At 32.6% G+C, this 17,284-nt stretch overlaps 1 protein-coding gene across 4 annotated transcripts in view; it reads right to left on the reverse strand.

Annotated features, from left to right (window-relative positions):
* Positions 1-819: 819 nt before the first annotated feature.
* The window catches only part of HGF (hepatocyte growth factor), a 77,078-nt gene continuing 60,613 nt past the window's right edge, over positions 820-17,284 (reverse strand). For all 4 annotated transcript variants that reach the window (XM_010344827.3, XM_074379325.1, XM_074379323.1 and 1 more), the window contains 7 exons: positions 13,762-13,800; positions 12,424-12,520; positions 9,374-9,448; positions 8,368-8,508; positions 7,738-7,844; positions 7,489-7,634; positions 820-4,550 (listed from right to left, as the gene is read on the reverse strand). In XM_010344827.3, the coding sequence (XP_010343129.1) occupies positions 4,374-4,550; positions 7,489-7,634; positions 7,738-7,844; positions 8,368-8,508; positions 9,374-9,448; positions 12,424-12,520; positions 13,762-13,800 (782 nt within the window). In that variant the 3' untranslated portion in view covers positions 820-4,373. The remainder of the gene's footprint in view (positions 4,551-7,488; positions 7,635-7,737; positions 7,845-8,367; positions 8,509-9,373; positions 9,449-12,423; positions 12,521-13,761; positions 13,801-17,284) is intronic.

Here is a 17,284-nt window from a genome sequence, read left to right on the forward strand (position 1 = left end):
AGTTTAGAATGGAATGGAATTATAGAAAATAAAGAAAAAATGTCAAAATTTAGAAAAGTCATCAATTAATATTTAAAATATTCTTACTATCACCATAAATGGATTAAGTGTATATATTTTGCTTTAATTATAATCACTTAAGAGATTAGATATTTTAATCTGGGCTATAGAGTTAGACACATTAATCGTCACTTGAGATCACTATCTATGCTAGAATAAATTAATACAGCAATCTTTTGAGGGGAAAAAGGCAGTAAAATGCAGCCTGAAATAATCAGTGGTGTTATAGAGCTCTCTTTGCTTAGATCATTGACTAGTTCTTCCAATTTGAATTAAAGGAATCCATTGAATTCTTGTTTGTTCTTAACTGAATGCACACTTTAAAGAGATACTCAAAGTGCTTAAATAATTTAAAATCACCTTTGTATTATATAGTGGCATGAGAAAGGAAATTAGGTGACAATTCATGGCAATATTTTGGATATATTGGCAAATTACGGCATAGTACCATTCTAGCAAATATGAAGAATGAATAAATGTTATATTTTACAGTGGGAGAAACTAAAGTGCATAGAGTTTAATGGTTTACTGAAGAGCATCTCTATTGCTGTGGATGTTAGTTAGAATAAAATAATTTTTGTCTTAGTCCTATTAAACAAGTTGTAATTTTTGTCCTAGTCCTATTAAACAAGTTATATGATATTTCTTATAAGAACATATATGTAACTTTTGTCAGTGAAGTCAATGTTGTTGCTATTTTCTGCATGTAAGCGCTAAGAGATACAAATATGTACATGTAAATAATTATAACAAAGAAAAGCATTTTTGACAAAATATTTTATTAATAATAATATAATCATGGTTATAAAAATAACAATTTTATTAACTACAGAACGTTTATAATACAAGTCATAACCACAGTGTTCCCTTTTTTGGGTAAGCATCCAGCTGTACCACTCAATAGGCAGCTTATCAATTTCCTATTTACATACAAGACAGACAGTCAAAACATCCACAGTATTTCATTTTCAGTTTCCTAAATACAGAAACTTTCTGTGCAAATGGAAATGAACCTACTCAAAAGTTACACTGTCAAGATTTATATAGTCCAAAAAATTTCAACTTTTTTTTATATTACTAAATTCTTAGTTCTAAACTCAGTTGAATGTTTAAAGATAACTTCTTTTTGGACTTTATCATGACAAGTGATTTGTTTGAAAATTATGTATTTAAAAAACAAAAGCCAGGTCCTTTTACCAAAGTTAATTTTATTATTTTACTGTGTTTATATATATACGGGATATCATTAATTAAAACAGTATTTTTTGAATCTTAGTAAATCAATTTAAGGCTTTTTAGTATAAGAGCTTATTAACATTCTTTACCTCATTATCTCTATATTGCAAAACCAGTATTTATTTAAAAAAAAAAAGTTTATAAACAACAAGGAAATGCCTGACAGCAATTTCCCACTTCTTGACAGTGTTCTTTTAAAGAGAATGTTGTGGCTACAACATTCACTTTGTACAGTACCATTGGTACCAACAAGAAATATTCATAGGAATAAGTGAAATACAATTTTGCTATCACATGCCATTATTGTTAATTTTCTTGCCTTCCAGTATCTCACGTTTCCCATAATTTGAAACATTTAGATAGCAAGCAAAAGCCTATTAATACTAGAAATTGACTCAATATACATTACTGAGGACCTGCCCACAGCAAATAGGTAAAAGTCATTACACATTTTACAATAAAATTAAAGAAGTATACAAAAGGATTATCATTTCTTCTGCACGGCAGAGGCATTATGAAAAATATTTTAGTTTTACACTTCAATTCCTGATAGACATGAGAAAATGTCTACAATTATAACAGTACATAACCATTATTCAATCAGCCAAACCAGAAATCGCATTGAAACCTTCTGATTTAAAAGATCCTTTTGTCAAAGACACAAAATAAAATGGATTATTGAATTTTTTAAAATGTTTAATAATTTATTCGGCAAAGAACACCTAGTAAAGAGTATCTTCCACCAGCAAATAATGACATGACGCTACCCCATTCTACCACCTAAAATAACATGCGCTTTGTTCATCTAACTTTCATTGTCAGTTCCACCCCTGTCCCTCTATCACAAAAGTAGCCTCCCAAAGAGAGAATTACTTTCTACAGTTTGTTTGATGATTTTTTGGTGGCATTTTTTTATAGCTTTTAATAAAATGAAAAATACTGGGTTCAAAATGTCTAAATACCTAGCTTCATCTTGTATCTAGCTAATCTTTATCGGTATTTTTAGGAAATTTAGAGAAAGAGTCATAAAGGAAGTAGTTTTAAAATGTGAGTATTTAAGAGTATTATAATTTTATAAAAGTTGTATAAATATCATTATATACAACAATAAAATTTCACTGGTTCAGCAAGAAGAAACTATGAAATACACTCTATATTTTGGCAATATGCTCTTGACATTTCTAGGTATTCTTATTATAATGGTGTATTATATAAGGGAAAGAGAAATACAATCAGATAAGATGATGGAGCCTAGCAACTAGTTGGACGTCTTTTTGCTTCCACTTTAAGTTTCTTGATACCAGCACACATTTTACGAAAAAAATAAAACAACTTTTGTAAGCACTTCTGGACTTGCTGCCCTATATTTTGTGGACTAAGTGCTCCATAAACTTAAAACCATTTTAGTCCAGATTGAACAGTATTCTAATAAGCTGTTAGGGAATCATTTGGGGACTTGGCCTTGATAAAAATCATTCGAGAAAACTAAGTCAGAGAAATGGGAATACTGTATTCACACCATTCAAAAAATTGTTTTTAAAGGCGTTTTGTACAGGAAGTTTTTGCAAAAAAATCAAAGCCTATCCTATTACTTTTGTTATTCTATTTCTCAACAAATACATGATCTTTAGCTAAGCATGACAAATACAATAATAAATATGATAATTTGGCTGTTATACAGAAAGTTTAACTGACCATTACATATGGCATTAGGAAAGATCTTTGTAAAATGAAATAAAACAATGAAGATACCTTGATAAAATATCTGATTCAACAGATTCAACTATACTTCAAAAAAATAAATGAATACAGAGTTTAAACAAACTAGTTTCTTTCCTTTTAGAAGTTTTGTTTTACTTCAAACAAGCTTTGTTAGGCTAAAATCTTCCAGGTTAAGAAATATGTTTTTCTCCAATATATACTTTAATGCATGACTTGATGAAGGGTATTTATAAAACTTTGGAGACGTGGAAGTTTTTCTCTTAAATTTTTTAAAAATTAAAGGCAGTGAGCTAGAAGCCAATCACAGGAGCAAGTCTTAGAATTAACCTATTTAAATACATTTTTAATGACTAAACAATTTTAAACTTCTTCAAATAGATAATGATCTGGGCATTTAAGAAATGCTTTAGGAAAATAGATCTACAAATATCTTGTGTAAATAAGTGGCCTTAAGTTTGGAGGAAACAAATAACACAGATAGAACTATTACTCTCTTTCCTTTAAGAATTAGGAACTACCTGAAATAACTAGGATAGTAAATACTTGTAAACACCTAGAATAGGTGTTATTTCACTCTGTGGGGGATGGTCACACCTGAAATGTCAACCAAAGAAGGTCATCTGTAGATTACGTAAGGAGAATTAGCTAGTCATTTTTATCCTGTATCATTGTTTAATATTTCTACTGGTCTTTAGAGATTTATTTCTTTTTTTTTTTTAGGTAAACTATAGGTACACACTTCTAAAATATTTAGGAGTTTCATTAGGTACACCATAATTTAAACTGTAGTGCAGGCACATGTGCACCTAGGCATGTGTACATGGGTATTGGATTTATAAAAAGTGTGTTTGTGTACCAGTATTGCAGGATACATGTTGAGGAGAAATAAGTGAAATATAACATATGGCATATGAAATGTAATATAATTTAATATTGGGCTACAATTAAGGGACACAAGGCATAAACTGTTCTGGTGAGGTTAAAATAATATTTAATTTATGGTTTGCTCATTATTAAGAAACCAACCTCAGTAAGCAGCATAGAGAGATTGAATTTTTTCCCATTAAATCTTTATCATCCAACAATTATACCTGTGTCTTTTTTTAATCCATTCAAGTATCTTCAGGAGATATGTTACTACTCTTGCATGTACCTTAATTCACTTCAGCATTGACAAAATAACACAAACATAACAACAGAAAACACCCATAAACATTAATGAGAATTTTAACAAACGTAACTCTCCAGTAGTTGTCTTAGGATTGTTGTAAGTGACGTTTTAAATTCCACATTCTCTGAAATCTTCATGTGGGAGACAGTTGTATTGATGGGTGCTTCAGACACACTTTCTTCAGCTATGACTGTGGTACCTTATATGTTAAAATAATTTTGTGTATCCATTTTGCATAATATGCTACTCGGACAAAAACACCAGGACGATTTAGAATGGCACATCCACGACCAGGAACAATGACACCAAGAACCATTCTCATTTTATGTTGTTCACAAACAAGTGGGCCACCATAATCCCCCTAGGAGTAAGACATACAAAAACAAGGTATTATTAGAAATTAAAAATAATTGTTCATTAACATTATGCTGTATGGATTTGCATCTCAGAGATAGATACAGAAAAGGAATAGCTGCAACTGAAATATGAAGATATAAAAATTAGTGTCCTCGACCATTTGTTGACTTTCTACTGAATTAGCCAAGACTGAGAAAAGTTCAAAGTGTTCTATTATGTGTATTCACCTAAAAATGACTTGCCTTTTCCAAAATAGTCACTCATCCTTTTAAGTGTGTGTTGCTTTTGTTGGATGTAGACTAACATATAACAATTGGTACCTATTTAATAAGGTAGATTTTACATTTATTTCGATATTCTTATGTTCAATATATGTTCAATATAGAAAATTTGGAACGTAGAAAAAACAAAGAAAAAAGAAAATAATTTGGAATTATACAGTTTTGTTTTTGTTTTTTGAGACTGAATCAGTCTCGCTCTGTCACCTAGGCTGGAGTGCAGTGGCGTGATCTCAGCTCACTGCAACCTCTGCCTCCTGGGTTCACATGATTCTCCTGCCTCAGCCTCCTGAGTAGCTGGAATTACAGGCGAGTGCCACCATGCCTGGTTAATTTTTGTATTTTTAGGAGACAGGATTTCACCATGTTGGTCAGACTGGTCTCAAACTCCTGACCTCATGATCGGCCTGTCTCAACCTCCTAAAGTGCTGGGATTACAGGTGTGAGCCACTGTGCCATGGCAATTATACAGTTTTAATAACTAAACTGTGTTACATTTTCTCTTATTTCTAAAACTTTTTTTTTTTTTTTGCTTCTCCCAATCCTGCTGTAGATGATCTTAACAAGTTAAATTAAAAACCTGTAGTCAACAAAATACTTCTGTTAATTGAAATGGCTTTTCCAGGCAAGGAATATTTTTCCACTTACTACTGGTATTAGGTATTAGTAGTTAATATAGTTATATTTATATTTTATACCCTTCTTTCTGTAGGTTGTCCTGTGATTTCATGGCATTTCTTATATGGCAAGCCTGTTGCTTTATCAGATATGGTTAGATGAAAGATGAACAGATGGCTTTATTTGTGTTGTGTATATATACATACATATATTCATTTATGGTTTTATTTATTTACACAAATATAATTAATATGTAAATATATAAGTAAATATAAATAAACACATAACCACTACAACTGTGCTGCACGGCTTTCATGAACCATGTAACCTCCTAAGAATGCAATGGCTGGCTTCTGGCATCCTTATATGCAGAAGAGTGTTTGGAACTACCTTAATTTCCCCCCAACAGCAATGGGGGAAACTACTGCAAAATTAACTTCTGTGATTCAAATGGAAAAAAGAAAGCCACTGGCATTCTATGAAAGGGAAAACCAAGTTAGGGGTAAAGTAGAATATCAAACAGTAAAGAAAAATGATTTATTCCAAGACACTTTGCATAAACTATGCCAGGTGAGGTAATAAAGCTGATTTTTAAACAAATGCACTAGTAATTACTAACATGAACTCCTCAAAGTAATTCACTCCGGAGACGTTCACTAAATGTAATGTCACTGCTGTTACACAAACATTTGGGAGATATCTCCTTCAAATTTATTTCAGTGGTTAAATTACCTTAATTTAAATGTCAGTGACATATGTATTTATAAAAATATTCTCGAGGATAAATACATTTTTGAAACATGGTAGAATCTATTTGAGGTCAAGTCTTATCAACAAGGTTAAAAACAACATATATAGTGATAAATAATTCAAGCCAAAGAAGGGAAATGAAGACTATATAGTTGATAACCCAGATTAAAAACTATTCTTCAAAAGCAGCTGTCAAATTTGGTTTTAGTAATGACAATAATTAGATGATCTGTAAGGTTGGGTCTAGTTAGAAACTTCTGTGTTTACTGGATGCTTATTACTTTTACTTTTTAAAGTCATTACTTTCTCCTAGTAAATTTCTCCTTGTTATAATGAACAGTGGTTTTACTGTTCATGATTTACTAGAAAGACAACAAATTTGAAACTGGTTATAAACATATCATGTTTCTAACCATATCAGCTTTAAGCAGTTCTAAAAACTAACTTAGTAAACAGTAAACATTTTCTCTTCTTTTCAGAAATAAAATCTCAGGGCAAGATGTATAACACTTGCATTTCAACACATATATTTATGTTCCATACTTCCAGCAGGCATTTTCCTACGTATCAAAGGACATTTCACTATCAATGAACTCATTTCATCCTTTGCTGCACACAGCATTCCACAATCCCACAGCCCTGAAGCTTGGAGAATGTGTCTCTCACATTCAAAATATAACTAAAATAACAGCTTAACAGCTTGTCTATGTAACATAGGGATAGAAACATTGTCAAGCTGAAATAACAGTTGCCTAACAAGTGAAATGTCCAAACTCGTAAAGTCACAAACTTTGATCTTTAGGTTTTTAAAAATATAATTTGTATAAACACATACACAGAGCAAGAGAGCAAGAGAGGGACCAGCTTACCCAAAAGAGATTTAAAGGTTTAAAGCCAGGTGTCTCTGAATGATATAATTAGTGAGGTTCACTTAGAGATAATTTGGGAAGATGAGATAAATTTAGAAAAACATTAGAAAAATGCAAACTATTGATCAAACTGATTTGGATACTTCTCATTTGAATAGCTCTCCCTTAGAGTTCCAGGTCTACACATTTATTGTTTTTTGAGAGAGACAAATGCCATCATAGTTTGCTGCGAATAAAACATTGGTTATCTCACTGTTTAATTAAAAGAAATGCAGAAGAATATTACAGAGTAAATTTTCCCAATTCTTCTCTCCTAGAATAGGTTGGTATACAATATTTTTGATTTGAGAAAAATAAACAGAAAAAAATAAGCATGAAACACTAAGCTATTAATCACATTCTCCTTATTAAATAACTTCCTTTTTACCTCACATGGTCCTGATCCAATGTTTTCAACCCCTGCACATATTTCAGACTCATTCAGAATCACCTTCCCTTGATGATACTGGTTGCATTTCTCATTTCCCACTATATAGAGATGTGCCACTCGTAATAGACCGTTATAGTTGATCACTAGATTGATGCAAAAAACATACAGTAAGATGTGAAAATAAAGACAAATGTGTTCTTTTTTAAATAAAATAAATATGGCTTCATCTTTTGAAAACTAGCTTACATCCAGTGTAGCCCCAGCCATAAACACTGCAAGAGGTCTTTTCAGGAATTGTGCAGCCATAATTAGGTAAATCAATTGTACTGACAAAATCATCCAGGACAGCAGGCCTGAAAACACAAAATACAATGGTAAGTACTCCCAACTGGATTCAACACAAAATTAACATATTAAATGCAGTGGTCATGTTTAATATGACATTTACAGAGAATGAAGTCCTGTTTCTTAAAAAAAAAAAAAAGATGGGAATGTCCAAATATAATGATGCAATTTGGAATAGGTAGTAAAGAAATGAGTCATGTATTTGCCAATATTTAAGAATAAACGGTCAATGCTATTTTTTAAATGAATTACTTTACATTTGAAAGTTATAAAATAACTGCGAAGTTTTCATTTTAAAACAAATGGATCAGACTGTTGGGCCAATGTTAGTTATTCATTTCTTACAGTTTTGCAAAGGCCTGTCTCTCTAAACAGAGAAACCTGTAAGCACACATATAAGCATATATAGAGCATGGTGACATATGCTTTTATAATGCATCTGTGTGAGAGAGAAAGAATTGCCACACAGCTGAAGAAAACGCTCCAACAATTCTAGTCCAGGTGAAAAATACAAAATCTAAAGTAACTAACCTGGCAAGCTTCAGTAAAACCAGATCTGATCCTTCAGGGCCATATACCAGCTGGGAAACATTTAGAACCTGTTTGCGTTTCTCATCTCCTCTTCCATGGACATCATGAATTCCAAGCCAAGCTTCATAATCTTTCAGGTCTCTGTTTTTAAGGATAAAGCTTTAAATGTAAAATACAATAATTCCAAATTGTGTAGTATTATTCTTGTGTATTGTTATTTTAGACTATTAAGGCACATAACTTGAATTTAAAATTCAATTCAAAGTATAATAAAGAGCAACCCATTTGTTATGGGATATTCTGAATACTACAAACATACATAAGCAGAAAGAGGCTTTAAATTGCTGAGATTCTAAATGACTATTTTAGAAACTTGCTTATGCTTGCTAGAGTAAGTCACTTGTAAAAAATGCTCAGGTAAAGCACTTTACATGAATTATAATTTTTTTCTGCAAATTTTGCTTTGTTTATCTCAGCTGTGTATATATTTGGTTTGGTAACAGGGGTTGAAGTTTTTCTACAAACAAAATCAAAGTGACTTTGCTGAGAAGCAGGAAGGAAGTTTAGGAATGTTGCCTCTTATCTTTTCCTCAGGCTAATTTTCATTGAAAATTATGCCCAGGATGATCCTGAGTCTGACTCTACAGGAAAAAGAAGTGAGGATTTTAAAAAGCCTGTTGATAATTTAGAAAAAAAGGAAATTGTATCTAGAAATATAGGGTACAAGTAGAAAGTTGGGATATAAAACATTTACATAATTCTAGCAAAATTTTCCCCCAACTGAGAGTAATGCTAATTGTGAAAAGAGGTGAACTGAAGTAGTGCCTTGTAAGTAAATATCAGTGAAGTCAAAGTAAGTTTGTAAGCCAAATTCTAAAAATAAAATAATTTGTTCACCCCACTGGTAAATCGCTATAAAATGAATACAATTATAACCTTAAGAGTGAAGTGGAAGACGTATGAATTTTAAAGCCTAAAAATAATACTAGTTTCAAAAACACATTACCGAGAAGGGAAACACTGTCGTGCAGTAAGAACCCAACTTTCCTTTATCAGTGATCCTCCGCAGATATGTTTATTTCTGTGAAAAAGAGGAAAGAGAAACAACATCTGTGCAGAAAGAGTGACTGCCAATTAATGCAAAGCCTGTGGCTCCATTTATTAAGAATAAATGCACTGCAGAGGAAAACATAGAAATTAACCCAAATGGAATAAAATGAGAAGTTCTTTTATCTAACGGGTGATATTTGATAATTGTGGAATTAGGACTTTTTTTCATAATGGAATTACAAATTTATAAAATCAATTTTACTTTTGTGTAGTCTAAAGAGCTCAGTTATTACACATTAATAGCCATCCCCATTCATGTGTATGTGCATCTATCCTTGCGAGAGAAAGTATGTGCTACAAATATAGGATAATTAGAATTTTTAAAAATGTGAACTTCTTTTAAATTCAGTGTTTGCTTATGAGAAATGCAAAGCTGAGTTCCTATTTGAACTCTGAAAACATCCAGTGGTAGCAAGTTTATTTGTATACTATTTCCTTCTTCTACTACCATTATATAGTTTCAATGTATTAACTTAAAATACAACTGAATAAATTTCTTTCTTCAGTATAAGAACAGCAATATAATATTTCATGTCTAAAGTAAAACAATTTTGCGAGGCAGATCATTTAGTAAATTGCAAAATGTTTGTAGAGAATGGTGAGTGCTAGTACCTTTGTTTGCTGATATCCAAAATCTTAAATCCATTCTTTTTTGGCAGAGACATGAAAAAAGCACAGCTTTTCACAATTTACATTTCCAAAGAGTACAGATGTTCAGTACTTCAGAGGGTAATACTAGAAGATTCCCAGACTGAGACCATAGTTATTTATGGCTTTTACCACACAGGAGGATAAGAATATATACTGACTTTCAATTTCTCTCCTTCTCAGTATGAGTTTTGGAAGAATAACTAAGCAGCTGTTGTTGCTAAGAACTTGGATTTTAAAAGGAAAAAAAATTCAAAAAATTTATAGTACTCTGATCTGATGGAAAAATGGCTTCACCTGCTTCTCCAAAAATGGAGTTGACCAAAGCAGTATCCTTGTGAATTCTCTTACTGGAAAATATAATTTAGATGTATTAGTATATGTCTTCTTTTATTCTCTGGGTTCTAAGATAAACAAAGAATCACCAATTATCTCAAATGTGGATTCCTGAAAGATTTCCTTTTTTCTCCCTCCCTCCCTTCCTTCCTTCCATTCTTTCTTTTCTTTTCTTTTTTCTTCTCTTTTCTTTCCTGTTTGTTTTTTGAGATGGAGTCTCCCTCTTGTTTGCCCAGGCTGGAGTGTAGTGGGGTGATCTCAGCTCACTGCAACCTCTGCCTCCCAGGTTCAAGCAATTTTTCTGCCTCAGCCTCCTTGAGTAGCTGGGATTACAGGTACCTGCAACCACACCCAGCTAATTTTTTTTTTTTTTTTGTATTTTTAGTAGAGATGGGGTTTCACCATTTTGGCCAGGCTGGTCTCAGACTCCTGACCTCAGTTGATCCGCCTGCCTCAGTCTCCCAAAGTGCTTATTACAGCCATGAGCCACCACATCCAGCCTCTTGAAAGATTTTCTATAATTAAAAAAAATTAAACACTCGAATAGAATTCTAAAGTCTGTATTAAATCCTCGTACTGCACATTCAACTTTAATATTCTGGTTACTTTGACAATTCTATTTTAGTCCTACACACCTAGGACAGCTATACTACAATTACCGGCATAAATATTTATGAAATCTGATGAGCTATTCCTTGAGAAAAGGGTGTACTTTTTTTTTTTTTTTTGGTATTTTCTCAGAGAAAAGAGTATACTAAAAAAGAACTTTAAGCCATCTCCTACAACATTATGGTCATCTAAAGTCACATATATCAAAGGCTATAACCTCTTGCTTTCCAAGAATTGGTTTATTCATAAAAGGACTTCCATATCAAGTTGTCTCTATTCTAATGTCACTGTGATTTAATAATAGTAACAGATATACTTTCTTTTCCTCTACTCTAGGAGGCTAAGGGTGAAGGAACATTAGGGTATTCTAAAAGGGGATATTTAGGTTGAGATTTGAAGAACAGGAAAGAATATTCAGGCATAAAACATGGAGGGAAAAAGCCACAATGTATGGTGGGAACAACTGCATAAAGGTTTGGAGGAAGAAATATGAGGTATCTAGAAAACAAGACAATGTGGCTCAAATTCAAATGTATCCTGGGGTTTCCTGCATGGCGAGGTTCGGATAGGGATAGCCAAAGACATAAATATTTCAGCATTCCAAATAACATACAGAATAATATATGTAGTATATGAAAGTTGTAAGATCAGATTTTAAGTTAACTTATATTTTCAATATTTAATTCTTATGATGTAATTACTAAGCTTAATTTTCTCTAACGATATGATTTGCAAAGTGATTTTATGGAAGACATCTCATTGACTCCTAAGTGTCCTAAGAGCATTGAGAAATAGATGTATCAATAATTTTGTATCTCCGCTGTTTATTGTAATATCAAGACTATTTAACTGTTGGCATTTTTTTGTAATGATAAAATACTCTAGAATTTTAAATTGCCCTTTTTCATTTGATAGACAAGGAAAAAGGCAGAAATTAAAAACAAATATAAATGTTTGGACGTAATCATGCATAAACATGTCAGAAAATAAACCCATAGTGTCCTAGATTAGAAATTTAATAACAAGTATCATAACTACTATGGTACTATTAAAGTTTTCAGTAGGTCCTCTGGTTTTTTTGCTTAATCAGAACCAAAGTGTCTCTTGGAATCAGGGACAATGCCAATACATATGGGACCTTTGTGAAGATTTCAAAAGGCACTACCTCTGGAAGCAGAAATGCAGTCCAGAGTTTACAGTTTGGCAAGCAGAATGTAATCGGGCTCCTCTTTTACTGCCTCACTGAGTGCCCTGGAGAGGATACAACCTTCATAACCACATGTGTCCATAATTCTGGGAATATGACTTTTGCACATATCTAGATATGCATGGTTTGCATCTATTAGTAATTACCTGTATTTCAAACTAACCATCCATCCTACATTTGTTCGTGTTGGAATCCCATTTACAACTCTCAATTGTTTCGTTTTGGCACAAGATATTACAGGATCTAAAAGAGGACCAAACATAACATTTTAAAATAACAATTTGAAATAATGAGTGCCTCTTAGTTTTCTTAAATGCAATGATAATTAGACAAATGTAACTATTCTTATTGTGTCAAGAGAAGAGTTTGGAGCAAGAGTAGTTTTATATGACTGCAGTATTATAGTAAGCCCCTAACACTTGTCATTCTCATCTAAGAAGTTGAGTAACAGAAAAACAAATCAACTCAAAGCAGACTGGATTGCCATGATAGCGACAGTGGCTTTGCTCACAATGCACTAATACCAAGTTCCTCCAGTCTAACACGAATGTTATATTGCCCTCACCAGCCTCAACATAAAATGAACCAAACTTATTGACAACGGTTATTTCTAAAGGTCAGTAGAAATCAATAGCTTTAGTGAAAAAAATAAAACCAAGCTTTACTTTGTTTTTACTTCTGAATTTGCACAGATTGTAGATTTACCTGATAGGTCTTACAAACATTTGATTTTTTGAAATCATATCCAAAGGATATAATTATCATATGCAAACAATTATGTCCAAAGACATAATCTAGAATTCACTGAAGTAAATGTTTTCCTCACACTCCTCTATGCTCCTCGCCTTATCCTCCCTACTTCTGCCAATGGTCTAGAATAGATTTCCATTTGCTTCCTGAGCCTGGGGCACAGCAGGTGGTATTTTACATCAAAAACACTTGAGCAACTTCCTTCAGTTCAAGAAATATGTGAAAATAAAATAGAAGCGCCTCCCAACAGATTCTTAAACTGAGGATTAACTGAGTATCTCGGACTGTGTTATCTTGTGCCCAGTGGACTGCAGGGCATGCAGAGAAGTTTACAGATAGAGTAGAATAGAGGCACTGAATAACTTTCCAACTTTTGGGTTTCATCCTTCCTCACTCCAGCATCCTAATTTTATTATAGCATGGTGTATATAAAGGTGGTCCATTATATACATTTTGCCCCAAATAAATATAAACGTTCTTTTCAAAATCACATACACCATCTTACAGATTTTTGGCAAGAAAATTGAATTCTCATATTCAGCAGGTAGTTGACTTTGAAACTCCTTTACAGCTATGCATAGAAAAATATATTTTAAAAAATAAAAATAAATAAAATAGCTTCTTCTTATAATGAAAGCTAATACAGATAATTTTCTATGAAGGACATAATGATATCATTTCTGATATACAAAGAGAGACTCAGAATATACTTCATATTGTGAAAGATTACTTACGGTCTAAATTGACTATTGTAGGTGTGGTATCACCTTCACCTGTAAAAATAAATGTATAGATAAATGCATAATTCATACATGCATATTTCTGTTATATAAAGCCAACTATATATTAAAATCCAAGTATCAATGAATTCAATAATATATTAAAATTCTTTTTTTTTTTTTTTTTGAGACAGAGCCTCATTCTGTCACCCAGGCTGGAGTCTAGTGGCTCTACCTTGGCTCACTGCAACCTCCCCCTCTTGAGTTCAAGTGATTCTCCTGACTCAGCCTCCCAGGTAGGTGGGACCACAAGTGCACACCACCACACCCAGCTACTTTTTGTATTTTTAGTAAAGACGGGGTTTTACCATGTTGGCCAGGCTGGTCTCAGACTCCTGACCTCAGATGATCCACCTGCCTCACAAAGTGCTAGGATAATAGGCATGAGTCACCATACCTGGCCAATTTACTAAAATTCTTGACATTTTATTCAGAGATAAAATGTAAGCTCTTTTGAGTAATTATGCATCACTTTTACTGGATAATATTGTAAGTATATGCCCACTGGTACTAGTTGATATGAACAGAGACCTATTTTATGACTGTGGAGGCTCTCAGGTGTGTGTTGTGATGATCACTGGCCACTTGAATTATACTGCTGGCATCAAGGAGCTGTCTGGATCCACAAAGTTGTCTAACATGCTACACCATGGACATTCATTCCATTGAATAGGACTCATGTTCATTATGGTCTGCTTGGACTCTTCATATAGATAGGCCATTTTGCTTCTGTAATTTGAATCATTTAAATTTTTTTCTGAAAACTTTTATTTTTGTGTGATAAGAATAATTGCAACTATACAAACTTCATACGTCTCTGCAAGGATTCTAGAAGTTAGAAACCAATGTCACTAACGGAAAAAGAGGGATAACAAAATATAATTATGTTTTGTTGTTTTAATATTTCAAGGATTGATTTTTCCAGGTGCTAGTTTAAAAAGTGTAGAAAAACGAGAACACCGAAAACTACAAATTAATTCTAATTAAAACCTGTAGCTTACTACTTTTTCATCTCTACTGGGGCTTAATTGCCACAAAAAAAAGAGACATGTTTGGAAGATGCAAGGATTTTGAAATACTTACTCTGTAATGAATGAGACACAAGACATTTCCTGGAGCTTAATGTCTGAGTATTCGGAATTGATGGCATAGAGTTCAGTCAGGCACTATTTAGACCCAGATGGTTGTTAATCCCTGGAAATGCCCTGAGCTCAAATAAGCCAGAAACAAAGCAATAATGCATATGGATTCCTTTGAAATGGATGCCAATGTGATTGTTATTTATAAGGACAATTGTGAGAATTAATATATACTTATTTATGTCCATTTTCCATTATGTTACTTTAAATGAATGGGGTAATGGTGAACATACAAAATTCACCATTTCTCTTTCCCCGTAGCTTATCCTAGAGGAGGGCTTGTCAGTCAGCTGAGGTCAGTGTTTTAGTTTTTAAATATGAGTTAAGATTGAGGCAGAATATGGTAACTAAAACATCAGGGATATTGGTTTTCCACATAAGTCAAATACTTGAAAATGTTAAAGTAAATAAGTAGATATTTATGTTTTATTTTGTGATGAGAAAGACTGGGTTATTTGTTCTAGCTTTACTTGTATATTAAGTCTCTTATTTCTAAGCATTAAGCTAATAGATAAACAAAGTGAATACTCAACTCTTGTATCTTACCAATATATTTAGTTTTAAAAATTTGTAGATACTATACATTTTGGGTTTTAATAATTAATAGTAATGTATATATTTTGTTTTCTCTAATCTAGTATTTCTCACACTTCAGCATAAACCAAAATACCATTTAAAATTAAATTTCTGGAGATTCTGGGCTGGTGGCTGGACTCTTCATTTTTATAAAGCATTCTAGGTTCTTCTGTTGTGTGCCTCGTATAAAACTTGAAAAACTGCTTTCTAGGCCTTTTCCATTTCACTATCAAATACGATTCTCACTTTTCTTCCCTTACTTTTACCGCTATCTATACCACACTACTTTCAGACTCATGTCTAAAAAAAATGTGATACAATAACTATTTTGTATTGGTTCAACTTAAATTTGAAGGAAACATGTCAGTGATAAAAGTTTTACCCATGGAAGAGTAGGGGTATGTGTGTATGTGTGTGTCCTCAGAACCAAACATGGACTCTTCCTGAAAACATAAAGAAAACTTTCTCTTACTCTTCTTAAAGTTTTTTTTTTTTTTTTTTTTTTTTTGAGACAGAGTTTCGCTCTTATTACCCAGGCTGGAGTGCAGTGGCGCGATCTCAGCTCACTGCAACCTCCGCCTCCTGGGTTCAGGCAATTCTCCTGCCTCAGCCCCCTGAGTAGCTGGGATTACAGGCATGTGCCACCATGCCCAGCTAATTTTTGTATTTTTAGTAGAGACGGGGTTTCACCATGTTGACCAGGATGGTCTCGATCTCTTGACCTTGTGATCCACCCACCTCGGCCTCCCAAAGTGCTGGGATTACAGGCGTGAGCCACTGCGCCCGGCCCTTCTTAAAGTTTTAACTAAATTTCAATACTTTATGAACATCACATATTTCTCCATGAAGAAATCTATGTTCATATTCTCATTTTATATATTGTATATACACATTACATGATTATATTGCTTTGTAATTGTTTACACAAATGTCTCCCTTATATACCATGAACTATTTGAAATTAAGAAGCAGTATTAACATTTTTATAAACGTTGTATGTTATATATGGCTTTGTACACAATAGCAGCTCAATAAACAATAATGAATGATTACATAAAAAATAGAGATGGAAGTTAAGGTTTTGACTGTTTAGTAGGCAACAGACACTGTTCCCAATAGCTCCATATACTAGATTCTTTTATTATAAAATATTGCAAACACTATAGGTCCTAAGTGGGTTTAGTAACTTGCCCAAAGTACTTACAAAATGATGGATCCGGCATTCTTAGCAAGTCTGTATTGAAGTTCTTAACCATAACACTCTTGGTAGTTAATTAAGAATTTTCTAAAATAGTATACTAAGTATGTCTGTGTATACTCAGTCATATAGGAACCTCTACATTTTTATGTTTGCATATTTTATAAACTTAAAAATATATACAATATTATTTTGTAAGCATGTTAGAAAATGAATAAAAACCTTTCCATGTTTTGTAAGAGAACTGTACAGTGTGAAAATGATTTATACAGTCTCTGCAGTTATATAAATAATAAGAACTCAAAACTTCTAAAGTTAAATATTATTACCCTTTCACCAGGGATAAAATGTAAATAAATCCTGGCTATAAATATTAGTTAGAAAAATGACCGTGTAAAAATCTTTATTGAAATTAATGTTTGGTATACATTGAAATAAAGTGATTTATCTGCAATAGTATTTAATCAAATACTAGTAACACCCTCAAGTCTTTCAACAGCACATTTAGTTTAAAAATATTAGTTGAAAAATTTTTTTGAAAACTTCTAAATTATTTGAGTCCTGG

Source organism: Saimiri boliviensis, chromosome 10 (assembly GCF_048565385.1).
Source record: "Saimiri boliviensis isolate mSaiBol1 chromosome 10, mSaiBol1.pri, whole genome shotgun sequence".
In the NCBI taxonomy this organism is placed as follows: Eukaryota; Metazoa; Chordata; class Mammalia; order Primates; family Cebidae; genus Saimiri; species Saimiri boliviensis.